At 38.7% G+C, this 15,675-nt stretch overlaps 1 protein-coding gene across 2 annotated transcripts; it reads left to right on the forward strand.

Annotated features, from left to right (window-relative positions):
* The first annotated feature begins 1,289 nt into the window (after positions 1 to 1,289).
* arfgap3 (ADP-ribosylation factor GTPase activating protein 3) lies at positions 1,290 to 15,596 on the forward strand. Of its 2 annotated transcripts, XM_049566529.1 has the most exons (16): positions 1,290 to 1,465; positions 2,133 to 2,251; positions 4,634 to 4,706; positions 4,811 to 4,942; positions 5,129 to 5,209; positions 5,320 to 5,413; positions 5,500 to 5,559; positions 5,654 to 5,700; positions 5,795 to 5,946; positions 6,065 to 6,196; positions 6,304 to 6,432; positions 8,741 to 8,893; positions 9,581 to 9,707; positions 10,273 to 10,360; positions 11,640 to 11,764; positions 11,852 to 15,596. In XM_049566529.1, the coding sequence occupies exons 1-16, from the start codon at positions 1,397 to 1,399 to the stop codon at positions 11,867 to 11,869; spliced, it is 1,599 nt and encodes a 532-aa protein (XP_049422486.1). In that variant the 5' UTR covers positions 1,290 to 1,396; the 3' UTR covers positions 11,870 to 15,596. The 2 variants fall into 2 exon arrangements, with proteins under 2 accessions (XP_049422486.1, XP_049422485.1); XM_049566528.1 differs by lacking the exon at positions 11,852 to 15,596 and having other exon boundaries at positions 11,640 to 11,788.
* The last annotated feature ends 79 nt before the right edge of the window (positions 15,597 to 15,675 follow it).

Genomic DNA, 15,675 nt, shown 5'->3' on the forward strand with positions numbered 1-15,675 from the left:
ATGTTGGAATTTTGTGCTTCAGTTTCCCACATTTTTATGAGTTTGTAGTCAGTATCTTGCAGATAAATCCTTATTCCAATGCTACACATTTTTGGAATTTATTAATGTTTTTGTGCTTGAGAGTAAGGTTTAATTGGTGGCGTTACCCGAAATATAAAAATATCTTGTACATTTTGCCAGTGTCACTTTATTAACACCACTCACATTATTATGTCATCTTGTTTCCAAAGTCTTATTTTAGTTTGGGTTCTCTCATTGTTTATCTCTGTTTCTTTCTATACTTATCTATATATTTTTTCCCCTGTATTGCTGCAACAGCCAAATTTCCCTGCTAGGGATTAATAAGGGTATTCTATTTCGGGGCAAGACCAAGTTCAGTGTGGGAATATGGATTCCTCTAAACCACTCTAAATCAGAGGGGGTAAGATTATATTTAACCTTACTTTTGTTGGATGCAGAAAGTTAAATTAAATCAGTCTGTACCTTGAATTAAAAGTTAATATAGCCTACTCAAGTCAAGATGTCACTCAGGCATGGAGTGACATCTCTTTTCTTGTGCTGCTTTCAGACACCATTAGTATTTAAACCTTCGAACCCTTGTAGCTCAGTCCATAGGGACTTGGGTTGGGAACCGGAGGGTCGCCTGTTCAAGTCCCCGTCCGGATCAGAAATATGGAGCGTGGACTGGTAGCTGGAGAAGTGCCAGTTCACCTCCTGGGCACTGCCGAGGTACCGAACCCCCCAACCGCTCAGAGTGCCTGTCATGGGCAGCCCACTCTGACATCTCTCCACTTAGTGCATGTATAGGTCCAGTTTGTGCATGTGTGTGTTCGGACCTGTGTGTAATTGACAAGAGTGAAAAATTGAATTTCCCCTTGGGGATTAATAAAGTATATTAAATTAAAATTAAAATTGGTTATATATATATATATATATAATTGAATAATTGATTGATTATTCAATAATAATAATCACTTTTTTGTGGCTCATTGCCTTCCTCCCATGTTTTTAAAAGAAATCAAACCAATTTGCTCAGGTTTCAAAGGGTTAAACAATCTTACAGTAATTAAATGCATATTAAAACGTTTATAAATGAGTGGTAATCCTTCAGAAAAAAGTCCAGACTTGAATAAAGGACCTGAATATGTCGCTTTAACCACAGTGAAAACCATAGACATATGAAAACACTGTAACGTCAAAATGTGAGGATGAACTACACTACCCATCAGCCCTTGCTACAATAACATAACCACGGGTCACTTTTATCCAATCAGAGCCCGACCATGATGTTCTCCTATTGACGTGTCGTATTCAGTTATTATTGAGGAAACACAGTGGCTGTTTTTTCCTTTCTACTTCTCAACATAACCGACAGTTATTACCTACAGACAGAACAATGTCAGAGCCCAGCAGACACGATATCTCCACCATTTTTAAGCGACTTCGCGCCGTCCCTACGAACAAGGTGAGAGTTTCAAACGGCGGACAGTTTACTCTCTTTAACAAGGAAGTTCAACTGACACGTCGCACTTTGGGGAAAAGCTAAAGCTAGCTTTAATTTATCAGCTAATTTAACAACTAGCTAATACGTGACATGTTTAAACACGGTAGGTTTTGTTGAACTGTGGGCTGGTAACATTTACAGGACATTAATGAACGTAACGTTAGCTACGTGGTTGGCAGCTAGCTACATTTTGACAGTTGCCTCTAAGCTAGCTGTGTTTGTGGAGGCTTGATATTTGTTTGTTTTAAGCATCCTCAAGGCCTTTGGTCTGCGTGGGAAAATGTTAGACAGTAGTGAATGACATTCACAAAGCAACAGTGCTCATAGCTTTGCCATTAAGAGGTGATTTCAATGAGAAACTCAACCCACTTCACTAACAGCTGTTTGAATCAGCAGCCAGCGAATATCATAGTGGCAGCATGCACTTCAGACTTTGTTTGCTTCCACGTCTCTTTTATTGATTTCATATGCAGGCTCTTGCATGAGGAAAGACTTGCGCCATAATAACTTGTCATAATAATAAGTACCAGTCTTTACTGCTTCATTAAAATGTCAGTTGCCTCATCTGTGAATATTTTGAGATAAAGCTTTATTTTTATGCATCTTCTCTGCTCTCTCTTCCTCTCAGGTTTGCTTTGACTGCTCAGCTAAAAACCCCAGCTGGGCCAGCATCACCTATGGTGTGTTCCTGTGTATAGACTGCTCTGGGACTCACAGGTCTCTGGGGGTGCACCTGAGCTTTATCAGGTTAGTCAGGACCTATTTATGGAGTGCACGTTTCAAAGCAAAAACACCTCACAGCAGGCAATGTTTTACATGTAAAGAAAATTAGACGCAGGAGTCTTTCAGAAAATCTGGCAACAGCTTGTTCGTTTGATTGTAGTCCTTTTTTGTGTTTCCGCCAAAATTTGCTTTATTTGTTTTCCCTTTACTTACTGTTGTTGTTTTTTCCTGTGCATTTGCTGTTGGGGTGTTTGAATTGCAGTATTTCTACATCGCTCTTCAAAATCATGCAACAGATATTAAAAAAAGTGTCACAGTTGAAGCAATTAGCAGGAAATACCAAAGAGACAGGGTAGCAACAAGTCCAAAAGTATGAAAATATAATTCATATACATTTTAGATTCCAGTTGAATTTATTTATTTAACTCTTTAACTCTTTGTTTAAAGTATTTCTAAATGTTTAGACAGAACATAAACACAATAGAGAACATTGTGTGGGGGCACACCAGTTAAGTAATCATGACGGTCCACTTCTCCCATTTTCTGGGGAATATTGCTTCTCTAAACCTCAGGGGGAAAGTCATCTTTTCCATGATAAAGATCTCCTTGATTTTGTCAGTCCATTGCTTAAGGCTTGGAGGCTGAGATTTGTATCAGTTGTTTGTAATCGCCTTTTCGCTGGCAATAAAGTGAATTTTACACAGATACCAATCTTTTTCACTTGATTGTAATCATCAGAATTTATTATAAAGTGTATGAGCAAAGATAACTTGTTCCATTTTCTTTTTAAGCTGAGCTCTGGGACACCCAGTCAACACTTAAAGTTGACTTATAGTGACAGCTTGAACCCGTATAGATAATAACTAAAATTTTGTAGTGAATTCTAAGCTCCAGTAGTCTGTTCATGGAGTGAGACCAACACTGGAGTAATGTGATCCATGTGCTTTGTCTTTGTTAGACGATGAGCATTTTGAGGTCCTTCAGCTCGAGGTCAGATACTACTGTATTTTTAATATGTTCCTTTTACTTATAATTTTGAAATGTGCCTTTCCTGCAGCTTATGATCATGCAGACAAACTACAGCTCATGTGATAAGGCATGAGTATTGTGAATTTACAGTAGCGTAGTTTTGAGTTTTTGCACAATTTCAGAAGATTCTTAAAGCGGAACCTGGACCCAGTTGTCCAGTGTTTTCGCGTCTGATGGGAACAACAGTTTTTGAAGCTGGTCTAGTACTGAGCAAGAGTGCTGCAGCTGGTTGATTTACGTCCTAAAAAAGTGCATGTTTTTGCCACTGACAGGCTCAGATTCTTATTATGTGTTTTACAACAATATGGAGAAGACCATCATTTGTCTTTACCTTTTACTTGTTTGTGACCAAGTCTTGCTAAAGGAGAAGTATCGTTCTGAAATCTCTCTGACTTTTCCACATTGTCCAATTCAGACAAATATTCAGCGATGACATTGAAAATCTTTTAGATAAAACTAAGATGCACTTTCTGTACTCCGACACAACAAACTTTTTCCGGCAGTCCTCTCTCCTAACTCTCATTGAACATTTCCACTCTTGTTTTTCCTGCAACAAATAACTTGCAAGATTTCAAAACTTAACTTCTTGTTGGTGTAAGTTGGACACAAATCAGGCCAGAACAAGCAAAAGGTACTAAAGAAATATTTAATTTCTCTGTAGGGTCCTTTCTGTAATGTTGTCAGACACTTCTCATCACAATCTGAGCCTGTCAGTGGTAAATACAAACACTTTTAGTGTAAATAAATTGTCACGGGTGATTACATTAGAGGATTTGCACACCATTCCCTCTCAGTACTGGACCATTTTCAAAAATTCTTGTTCACACAAGTCACTTGCCCTGCCCTGCCACTTTATTGACACTATGGACACTTTATGGACACCACAGCTGTCTGCTGTTTTGCACATACAGTCACTTGCACTAGATGTGCTCCCTTTGTTCACTGCTCATTTTCATTCACTGCTGCTCATTAATATTATTATTATTGTTATTGTTATTGTTATTGTTATTTATTGCTGTTTCTTGTATTTTTGTACTTATTTTGCATGCTTAGTTTTTTAAGTTTTAAGTTTTTAAATTTAAATTTTGAAATCTTTAATCTGACTCTTTCCCCTTGACTGCTGTAACACTGGAATTTCTCAATTATGGGATCAATAAAGGTGTATCTTATCTTATCTCTTATCTTATCTTTCATACAAACGCAGGGAGAAAAAGGGTTTCATGTGCAACAATACTGGAGTTCCCCTTGAAAAATCCAGTCAAGAGTAAAATAACAGGGAGAGAAATCTTTTGGAACCTGAGCTGTTCGTCCCTGTCAAACTATTTTGTGACATAAGAATTAAAGCTTTGTTCAGATCTTGACATTGTTGTTCCACAGGTCCACTGAGCTGGATTTCAACTGGTCATGGTTTCAGCTAAGATGTATGCAAGTGGGAGGCAACGCCAGCGCGGTCAGTACCTGAAGGCTACATGTCAGCACACTGTCAACAGTGTTGTGCTTCACACACATAATTTAACTTAATTCATCCTGTTGTTGTTTCCTGTATCTGTTCAGGTTTCATTTTTCAATCAACATGGGTGCACAGCTAATGCTGCCAACAGCAAGTACAACAGCCGAGCTGCTCAGCTGTACAGAGAGAAGATAAAGACTTTAGCCACGCAAGCCACCAGACGCCATGGCACTGACGTAATGCACACGTTTGTTTACTATTATCAAACATCCTTCATTTACAGGCTGCTCCACAGCAATTAATAGAAAAAACAGATAAAACAAACTTTCTGTGTAGCTCCTCTTTACGTATTTTACTTTGCATATAATATATCTTTAAGTGCACAGATAGCTTTATCAGTTTACTGCTCTTCTTCTGTGCAGTTGTGGCTCGACAGTCAGGCTCCTCTCTCCCCAACATCACCAGAGGACAAGCAGGTGGATTTCTTCAGTCTGCATTCACAGGTATAGGAGAGTGCTTGCCTTTCCTAGGTGTGATTTTTATCCACATACCTGCTTGTTGGATGTCTGCCAGTGACAGAGTATCTCACTAGGTGTGTCTGTTTAATGCCCAGGATCTTCCTGAGAATTTGAACATGGCCAAAATGAGTCTCAGCTCCACTATATCAGAGAAGCCATCAACTGGGGAAAAAGAGGAAGACAGTAATGGTATTCACAAAATACAAACATGCTATAGTCGTACTTATCTCAGTGTCATTTATGTGGCTCAACACATTTACATTAAACCCTTTCAGGTAATCTAGAAGAGGGTCCCAGTGTGGACATGCTGAGTGTTTCTCCAAAAGCAAATCTAGGTTGGTTTATATTCTTCACGTTTACTCAAAGATCATGTGCTTGTATCTAAATTATTGTTGGTTATTTAACTTTACCATCATTTGATTTTTCCAGACCATTCCTCTCTTCTTAAGAAGAAGCCAACTGCCGCCAAGAAAACAGTACGTGCTCACATAACTGTACGCATTATTGCCACTATGTGTTCTCACAGACTTTGCATTCATAGCATGCTTTGCAAAATGTGTCTGCCTGTAGTTGGCCTCTAAGAAGGGTGGTCTGGGCGCTCACAAGGTGAGCAGCAAGAGTTTCTCAGAGCTGGAGAAGAAGGCTCAGGCTGCCGACAAGCTCAGAGAGAAAGAAGAGGGCGCCACTGCTGCAAAGAAGAGCTCCCAACCTGAGGAATCCATGTGCGTCTCTTTGCTTCTTTATTATTTATTATGTTTTCTTACCTTAACGTGTGGTCAGTGGATTTTTGTTGTACTTTTCCTGCTGTTTTGATATTTCAATGGCCTTCTTCCTTCTCAGTGCTCCGTCCCTGCGTCTGGCCTATAAAGATTTTGAGGAGCAGAGGAAAATGGAGGAGAAGAAGTTTAAGGGATTAGAGGGGAAGAAGAAAGAGCAAGCTGAGAGACTGGGCATGGGTCTGGGCATCAGGAGGTATGATGATGATGACGACGATTAGGAGACAACTGCTAGTGATCCTGTAGCTGAAAGAAGCATTAGTTTTCATATCTCTGTTTCTTGCTCTCATTCTCGCTCTGTAGTGGCGTGTCTCACTCTGTGACATCGGACATGCACATAATCCAGCAGGAGAATCCACAGGGGACCAAGACCAGCAAAGGACGACGGTTTGTTGACGATGATGATGATGATGAAGGGTCCTTCAGCTCAAGGTCAGACAATTATTCTTTTTAATTACTGTCATTATGTTTATTAACATAATATTCTGTGCTCTGCTGTTTTCAAAGTTTTAAAACTGATCTGCTGCTTCAGTTTAGTTTTTCAAAGCAGGTGGTTTAATATTCAGATTTTTTTAAAGTGTTGCATGCATCACTCTTTTATTTCTTGTTTTTTTTTTTTCCTTTTTTTGTCTTGAATAATTTTCTGAATATTTTGTGATTTGATGTCAGTTTTCATACACTGATTTGATAATATTGTATCTTAATATATTCATCCCTTAAAGGCCCTTTGAATTTTAATTTCAAAATCCCCCTCTTCTCCAGCTGCTGTTTACACTGATTTATAGATAAAGTAAAAAAAAATGTTTATTCCAGCTTGTTACAAAATGTCCAAACAAGCCACTGAGCAGTGAACAGGTGAACTTGTCCCAGACGTGTGCTCTGGGTTAAAAATAAACCAGTGTCCAGTGCACTTTATCTCTCTTTGGATTTGGCGATCCATTAATTCTCAACACAGTGTACACATGCTCACCATAACATAGAAGGGCGACAGGATTATCCATATTCAATCATTAGTTCATTCAGTGTTTAGATAAGGATAAACTAAACTAACAAAAACTATATTATGGCTCCAACACAACTAATCTCAAGATAAAAACTAAACTAACACAGTCCTGTGATCCAAAGAACATCACCAAAATTTAAGAAAAACTCCCATGTCAAAAAAAATAAAATGTCACTTAAGGGGTGGCACAGTGGTGTGGTGGTTAGTGTCAGCGTGGATTTTCTCCTGGTACTCCGGCTTCCTCCCACAGTCTAAAGACATGCAGGTTAATTGGTGACTCTAAATTGTCCGTAGGTGTGAATGTGAGCTTGAATGGTTGTCTGTCTCTCTTAGCCCTGTGATAGTCTGGCGACCTGTCCAGGGTGTACCCTGCCTCTCGCTGAATGTCAGCTGGGATAGGCTCCAGCCCCCCACGAGACCCCCAAGAGGATAAGCGATTACGAAAATGGATGGATTGATGCAAATTTCAGTGTAAATCTTTAATCCTAACCTGACTTCTGTAAGCCCCTTTCATGTTTAAAGACTTGATGTGAAGTGGATAGCTGTTCCACAACATGGCACCTGTTGTCTGCATTATTCACGGGAGGCACTTAACATGAACACACAGTGGCCCCTGAGTAACATACATACTGAGTTCCTGCAGACCCTTAAAATGTCTTAAAGGGCATTGCATTCATTATTATTAATAAAATGAAGCATTAATTGGCATTAAAATGTCTCAAATCAATCATTCAAAAATCTTAAAAATGCTAAGACATGGAAAGTATGTGGTGGTGGTGCATTGTAAAATCTCAACATAATTGGTACTTCTTTTTAACAACAACACTCATGTTGTTACCAGTTGTGATGCTCAGAGCAGAGGATCCACTGTCTCCTAGCTAGCTTAATGTAAATAGTTTTTCAAACCAGGCATGATGGGAATCAAGGCAGAGTAAGAAAGAAAAAACTGCCAAGAAAACCTCTGATTTTTGTGCTAATAATATAATAATTGCCAGGTATATCCTCCTTCTGTTCCACCTTTAAGACAAAAAAGTACTGTTTAATGTTCCAATAACCATTTGGGCAAAAAGTTAATGATGTCATTTTATATGGGTTTTTTTTCCTTCATATTTTGTTATAACATTGGTCTTAAATTTGATTCTGAGTGGCATTTAAAAAGTCTTAAATCTAACTTGCTGTAGGCTGTAGACCCTGATTACAGTTATGCTGAGTATGGACCAAGGTTATCTGAGAACTCAAATATTTGGGAGCATAACCATCTGTAATGTCACACATGTGATGCAGCTTGTTGTTCTACTCTAAGCTGTACTGGCAGCAGTCCTACCCTTCTGAATTCATCACTACCAACATGAGTTTGACGGGATGCATCTAATAAATACAGAATAATATGGTTTGGCATCACTTGCAGCTTGTTCCTAAGTTAAGCTGACAAACCGCCTCACAAAGCAGAACATGTATAATCAAAATTACACTGTCATATAATGATGACACGAGAAGTTTTGCTAACAGTAAAGTCAAGAGGCCTCATTCTGCAAAACAGGAACTTGAGTTTCCTGGCACACTCAGATAACATTTTAAGCAGCAATTAATTCCCAGGAGAGAGACTGTTCTCCATCACAGAAGACTGTCAGTGTACTTGTTTTTGACAGCTTCTTCTCCACTGATCCAGTTCTCAAACATAGTCCATCTACCGCAGTACTCTCACCTGACATCATTCTGATCTTCTTCTGTCTATAGGATCACGTCTCGGTTTGAGGATCAAACAGAAACCTCAGGTAGTCTGTCCTCGGGGTGGGATGATAGAGGTGAGGGAGGAGGCTGGATGAAGGAGAGCAAGAAGCCAGAGCCCGACTTCTTTTTGACCTCCACTATAACATCTTTGAATGACAGGTAGGTGACACTCACTGCAAGGCACTGTTATTAGTTATCATTCATTAAGCTTTAGTGGAATCATTTGTATAATGATCGTACATTTTCTGAGTTCTGTTGCGTAAAGTGGAAATATTTTTTTGATTCATCTTATTGTAATGACTGACAATGTAATGGCTACAGAATAATGACACCATCTGCGTTAAGATTGGTTCTCTATAAGCTTCGCCTTCATCAAGTGATCCCGCAGGAAAATGAAGGCTCCATTTACGGCACAAAAGAAGTGTGTCAACCACTGTGCAACCAAAACAGGGATGGGATATTACTTTTGTATTCCCCGGAAGCTATCAGTGACTATCCCCACTTACCAAAGAGCATCAGTGTAAGCTCTCTGCATTTAGGATCCCTGGTAGCAGACATGGTGGACGGTGGTAAAACCGGAATAACCGTGGAAAGTGTGGTAGTTGCTAGGCTCTGAGGAAAACGAGGTGAGCTGGTTCTCTTTGCAACAGCAGTGCCAACAATAGTATAACATGGAAAGTTGATAAGTTGTCTGTTTGCACTGAAAAGAGTTTATCTGATGTGTTCAGGTGTCACAATATGAAATATGTTTTTGTGATACTGCATGATAAGTAAATGTATATACAGCTATTATTAGTGTTTATGTTTATTATTATATCTGTGTTTGTAATCATTGTTTGTCATCAGGCCCACAGGCAGGAGAAAACCAGAAGCAGTACCGGTGTCAGACAGTGGAGAAGCTCAGAAAAAGTTTGGAGGAGACGTGAAAGCCATCTCTTCTGACATGTACTTTGGAAAACAAGATAACTCTGAGGTACACAGTGACAACATGCATCCTACCCTGTTCACATGCTGTATATATGGTGTTGTAAATGATTAGAGATGACTTGCATATAGGGCTGCCACTAACGATTATTTTCTTTGTCGACTAATCTGTCAATTATTTCTTTGATTAGTCGACTAATCATTTCATCGAAAAATGTGTTAAAATGTTGAAAAATGTCGGTCTGTCTCTCCCAAACCCCAAAATTATGTCATCTAATGTCTTGTTTCTTACTCACGCCAAAGGGTTTTAGTTCACCGTCACGGGAGAGTGTGTAAAGCTGCCAATATCTGAATTTAAGAAGCTGCAGTATGAGTATTTTAGGTTACTTTTATAGTACTTTTCTATGAAAAATGACTCAAACCGATTAGATGACTACTAAAATAGTCATTGATTATTTTAATAATCGATTAGTCATCGATTAGTTGACTGTTTTCTGGCTATACATACCTAATAATGGAGTAACTCAGTTAAAGTAATCACACATAAAAATTACTTTAACTTGAAAAGTACTCAAGGATGTTTGCAAAAAATGTTTTTGTATTTTGTTCTTCAGTACGAGGCCAAAACACGGCTGGAGAGATACGCTGGGAGTTCCTCTATAAGTTCAGCAGATCTCTTTGATGATCCAAAGAAACAAACTGGTGAGTGAATACTGCACGAGCACTGCCTTTTCCAAAACTATTCAATATCTCATTTACTTAACATGTTAATTTATGTAACTGGTAAATACAAATAAATGTGTATATATAATAATTAAGGCTGTCAAAGTTAACGCGTTATTAACGCGTTAACACAACAAGCCTTTAACGGCACTATTTTTTTTAATGCGCGATTAACGCAGTAGCATTTGAACCTCGGGTCACTCCGTAGCTCGGAAAAACAGGAAGCAATGTGCCGAGGTCGATGCCGCAAACTGCAACCCCGTGAACAGACTACAACCCCGTGAACAGTAATGGAAAAAGATAGTATTTTGAATGGCAAGTTCAGCTACAAAGTCTTGCCAGATGGCTCTCTTGACAGGACAAAAGTAATTTGTATTTATTGTCACCGTGAATTTACTTATCACCGGAGTACGTCGAGTCTCAAATACCACTTGTCGGCCAAGCACACAGCGGATGCAACACACCTGCCACCTCCGTGCCATGCGAGAGGCTGTTTTCACTGTCTGGGCATATTGTGAATAAGAAGAGAGCCTCCCTGGCTTCTGAAAATGTCAACAGGCTTGTCTGTTTGAACAACTGGCTCAGTGGAAAGAAATAACTTGACATTCATTTGGTCTGTTAAAAAAGAGAAGAAATGGAGGCTGATGTTTAGTTTAGTTTATTTGGTCTGTTAAAAGAGAGGAGATGGAGGTTGGGTTGTTCAGCCTCTGCTTAATATAACAGAACAGCTGTTTATAGGGTATAGGCTCACTGCACTATCATTTGAGTCATGTTCTATAACATGTTTCATGCACACTATTTATTAGTAAGTTATTTTGTGCATCACCCTGTTTGTTTTGAATTTGATGCAAATTGCTATGCAGTGCATTGAGGGGCATTCTTTGTGTTAAATGGGGATGAATAGATCGAATGTTAAGTTCAACACACTACTGTGTTAATAAACATTACTATGCAGTTTGCACATGTTACTTACTTGAACTGAGAGTATTTCTCATTGTAGCAATAAACATGCTTTTTTGCATAAAGCAAGCATTTGTCTATTCTCATGTATTACAATTTGAAAAAATCCATTTAATGTACAGATTAAAAATATGCGATTAATTTGCGATTAATCGCGATTAACTATGATCCATCATGCGATTAATCGCGATTAAATATTTTAATCGATTGACAGCCCTAATAATAATACCCGAATACACAGTTATTCCGTTCTTGCATGTTCTTTGTCTGCTTGACTGTCTTTGTCTTTTGCACGCAGCAAGTTCCTACCGTCTGAGCAACGTGCTGCCCAATGCTCCTGACATGTCGCAGCTCAAACTGGGAGTGCGCTCGGTTGCAGGAAAACTCTCCGTCATGGCCAGCGGTGTAGTTAGCACAATCCAGGTTGGTCAGAAATACGGCACTTAAAAAGATCTTGTCTGACAAACTGAAATTGAAGTTCTAATAATATATGTTGTCTTTTTTTTCCAGGATCACTATGGCTCCTGAGTCATGGTGTGTCTCCTGTTGGATTCTGCGCCCTCATAGTCGTCCTCTGTTTAACAGAGTCAGATAAGTTTCTCAGATGAGTGGCGGTCACTCATCCCGGGAGCAAAAGAACTTCGATGGGAGAATCTGCTCTATGACAGCATTAAAATTTAACTTCAAATAATCCCCATCTTTATCTAGTTTTTCAGTAGATAATGTATATACAACAGTTGCTGGAATCAAGATGATGGAAGCACAATATTGTCAGTGGGATTATGTTCCCCTGCAGGCATCTTGAAGGGAGATTTATATGTATAGTTCAGTTATGAAGAATATTTAGTTTGCAGTTTACTGCTAAGTTGGCTTTGAGGTCTTGGGGTTAAAATATTTAGAAATATTATATGTAGCAGAAGCTTTATGGTGTTTTGAAGGGTGGATTTGCCTTTTGATTTTTTTAGTTGACGAGGTAAAAAAACAACCTTAGAAGAGGAGACAATTCAGTTGTAAGTTTTTAATTGGTTTACATACCCTCGCTCATCACATGTGCTGTGTGTGGGGCTTTTTTGAGTTGAAGGAGAATTAATGTACGCACAGCACATAGGTGTTAACAAAGTAAAAGCAACGCCTGCACACTTACTCCATGCCACACAAGTTAAGTAGAGACGTTTCAATCCTACTTGGACCTGATTAAGATCCAAATGGGATCCAAATGTTATCGTGCTTTTTTGCACTTTCCCGCAGGTCTGAAAGTGTCCTTTCCGTCCCCAAAGTGCACTTATGTTTGCTCCTCCACAGACAGGACCAAAACCTGACAAAGAGGCCTTGGGGGACCAAATATGTATTCCTTAATCGCGCATACTACCAGTTATATAAATTGAAAATTGGCCTCATTAGCATATATAAGCTTCATTATATTGTGAATATGTTTTATGTTTTTCTTTGTTTTCAAAGGCATCTTTAATTATGAAAAAAAAAACAAAATAAGATGGTATAAAACCTAAGCAGCTATTAAAAAGTGAGTTTAAACGACAAGTTCGACACCTTGGGAAATATGCTCATTTGCTTTCTTGCTAGTAGTACAATGAGAAGATAGACACCACTCTTTAATACAAAGCTGCAGCTGGAAGCCAGTTAGCTTAGCTTAGCATAAACACAAGGGAAACAGCTAGCTTGGCTCTGCCTACCAAGCAAAGTGTAAAAACTGCTTCAGAGATGTTGGCACCGGAAGTGGATTTTGCTACCTTTGGACAGAGGCAGGCTAGCTTCTTCCAGGCTTTATGCTAAGCTATGCTAACTGGCTGTTGGCCGTATAGCTAATGGACAGATGAGAGAGTGGTGTCAATCTTCTCATCTTGAAGGATGACTTTGGTATTTTTCAACCTGTACCATATTTTCTCATGATTTGGTGTCTCAGTGACGAATGGGATCAGTATTTTGCAAGACCACTGCAGCTGAGGGCAGCAAAACAGGCTGCAATTTAACTTTAATGGACAAGTGTGCAGCTGTAATTTTCGTCCTCTAGAAGTGGTTGTTTTTGCCATTGACAGGCTCAGATTGTTATTCGAAGTGTCTGGCAGCATTAAAGAAAGGATCCTTACAGAGATAGACTTTTTTGTCGGAGTAAGATCTTTTTTTTAAACCAGAAATAGCTCCAAAATCACAAACACAAAACCCACCAGACTCCATTTAACAAAACAGCGATTTTATCATTGTCAAACACACTTGATTCAAAGACAACAGAAACAAAATAAAACTCACAAAAACTGCCTTGGTTCGTCTTTCTACTGTTTCAACAATCACCAACTCTGAGAGACTGAAATTAACCCTTAATTCATCCAGTTAGATGTGAAAATATGCTGGCTCTGTACAAGCTGAAGTTACTGATTTTTCTAATGGAGTCTGGTGGGTTTGGTGATTTCGGAGCTGTTGCTGGTGAAATAAAAAGGATCTTACTCTTAAACAAAAAGGTCTGTCTCTGTAAGGCCCTTTCCATAATGACGTCAGACACTTGTAATAATCCGAGCCCGTCAGTGGCAAAAACAACCACTTTTCGTGGACATGAATCGAGGGTGTACAAATGCCCTGAGTGATGGCATTACAGATAGTTTCGCTGCTACCCACTTTAGTGCTCTCATGCAATACTGGACCATTTTTAAGAAATTGTCGTCTCCATTGGTCACTCAGAACAAAAAACATGAGAAAATAGGGTTTAGGGTGTAAAGTAATCTACTTATTAGCATTATATTGACCCGGCTTGGTGAAGGTCAGCAGCACTTTGTTTCTTTCTTTTTTTTTGCTCAATCTTGTAGCTTAGACACTTTAAGATGTACTCGATAATATGGTCAACATTGTAACCTGTAGATGAGGTGAATTTTGAGGGGTGCCTTTTGATGATGTTTTGGTTTTAATTTGTAGCTTCTTTTTGTTGGTATTGGTGTTTACACGTCTGCGGTGACTTTCTACGCTGCCCCCCTTTGGTATTGAATTTAAAGGCACACACTTAAGACTCTTGAAGGTTGGAATTATCTGATGCATTGGGACCTCTTTGTAGCTTTCAGGTCCCAGTGTATAGCACACATGTCCTCTTAAAATGTTAACAGTCCCTTTAAAGCCTTCATTTTTTGTTTGCTGTAACATACTGCCGGCGTCCAGGTCGTATCTTTAATTCTGAGCCAGTACATGTTGTACTGTAGTGTTGGATTTGACATTTAAAAGCAATAGGAAAGCAGCTTGATATCTGTTAATGGCTCAGGTGTGGAATAACTACTGCTTGTTATTTAACATTAAGGTTAAGTTTCCCATGATGCTGTGCAGAGTAAAGGGACTAGAGTTTTTAAAGACCTGATGGGGAACTGGATGATTATATTACTGAGCAGTGTCTGTACTGTTTATGCTTCTCAGGAGTTTGACTTGAGTTGTAAAATAAAAAACACTAAAAGATCCTTCAATGACCAAATATTTGTTTACTCCATCACTCTATGCCTTAGTCCAAAGATCTCTGATTAGCACGCCCTCATATTGCAAAATTTGTGGAGTCATCTGGTTACCTTTTTGCACATCACTTGCTAGAAATTGCATGTGGCAGCTTTTGCTTGAATGTACTGTATTGCAAATGAACATTTGCCTCTAAGTTGACGTTGCGTCTTTGTTAAATTTTGTTGATCTTTGTAAGATTGTGTCTTCTGCTGTTGAATATTGTTAAATGTTACATGAAATAATAGTAGCTCGTTAAATATGCATGGCCCACGTGGTTAATAGGACCCGCTGACACATCCTGAATACAAGAGAGCATCCTGCTGTTGGGACCCGTTTAATAATAATGGAATAACAGAATTGTTCAATAAAAACTGTATATTACTGCTACATACAATGTTGTATAGGGCTTTAAATTACCATTTATAGAAAGCTACTGATAATCAAGTTTTGACATATTTTGACACTCAAAATGTAAGTAACATTTTTGGAAACATGCCAAATAAATGGCTTGTGCTGAAGCTCTTTTGCCTGGTTATTTTATGCCCTACACTGCACAGAAATTCGTGTGTGATTAATTAATTGTTCAGTTTATTAGAAATCAGCAAAAAACATGTCCATCATCCAAGTTGTCCTACCAACAGTCTAAAATCCAATAATATTAAACTGACTATTATATTAAACAGTGAAAACCAGCAGATATTTACTTTGGGGAAGCGTTTTTATAACAAAAATCAATAAAAGAGAGCACATTACTCAAGTTTTAATGACCTCACACTGGTGTGTTGGTGTGTTTTTATGTGTAAAACACTGTAGCACAGGTTTTTGATAATAGCTATACAAAGAAACCATTT

Source organism: Epinephelus fuscoguttatus, linkage group LG22 (assembly GCF_011397635.1).
Source record: "Epinephelus fuscoguttatus linkage group LG22, E.fuscoguttatus.final_Chr_v1".
Taxonomy (NCBI): domain Eukaryota; kingdom Metazoa; phylum Chordata; class Actinopteri; order Perciformes; family Serranidae; genus Epinephelus; species Epinephelus fuscoguttatus.

Excerpts from the sequence above, each read along its gene's own strand:
- arfgap3 (XM_049566528.1), top strand. The coding sequence starts at position 1,397 with ATGTCAGAGCCCAGCAGACACGATATCTCCACCATTTTTAAGCGACTT. Across the intron at positions 4,707-4,810 it reads TGGGAGGCAACGCCAGCGCG|GTTTCATTTTTCAATCAACA; the intron begins GTCAGTACCTGA and ends GTATCTGTTCAG. Across the intron at positions 8,894-9,580 it reads ATAACATCTTTGAATGACAG|GCCCACAGGCAGGAGAAAAC; the intron begins GTAGGTGACACT and ends GTTTGTCATCAG.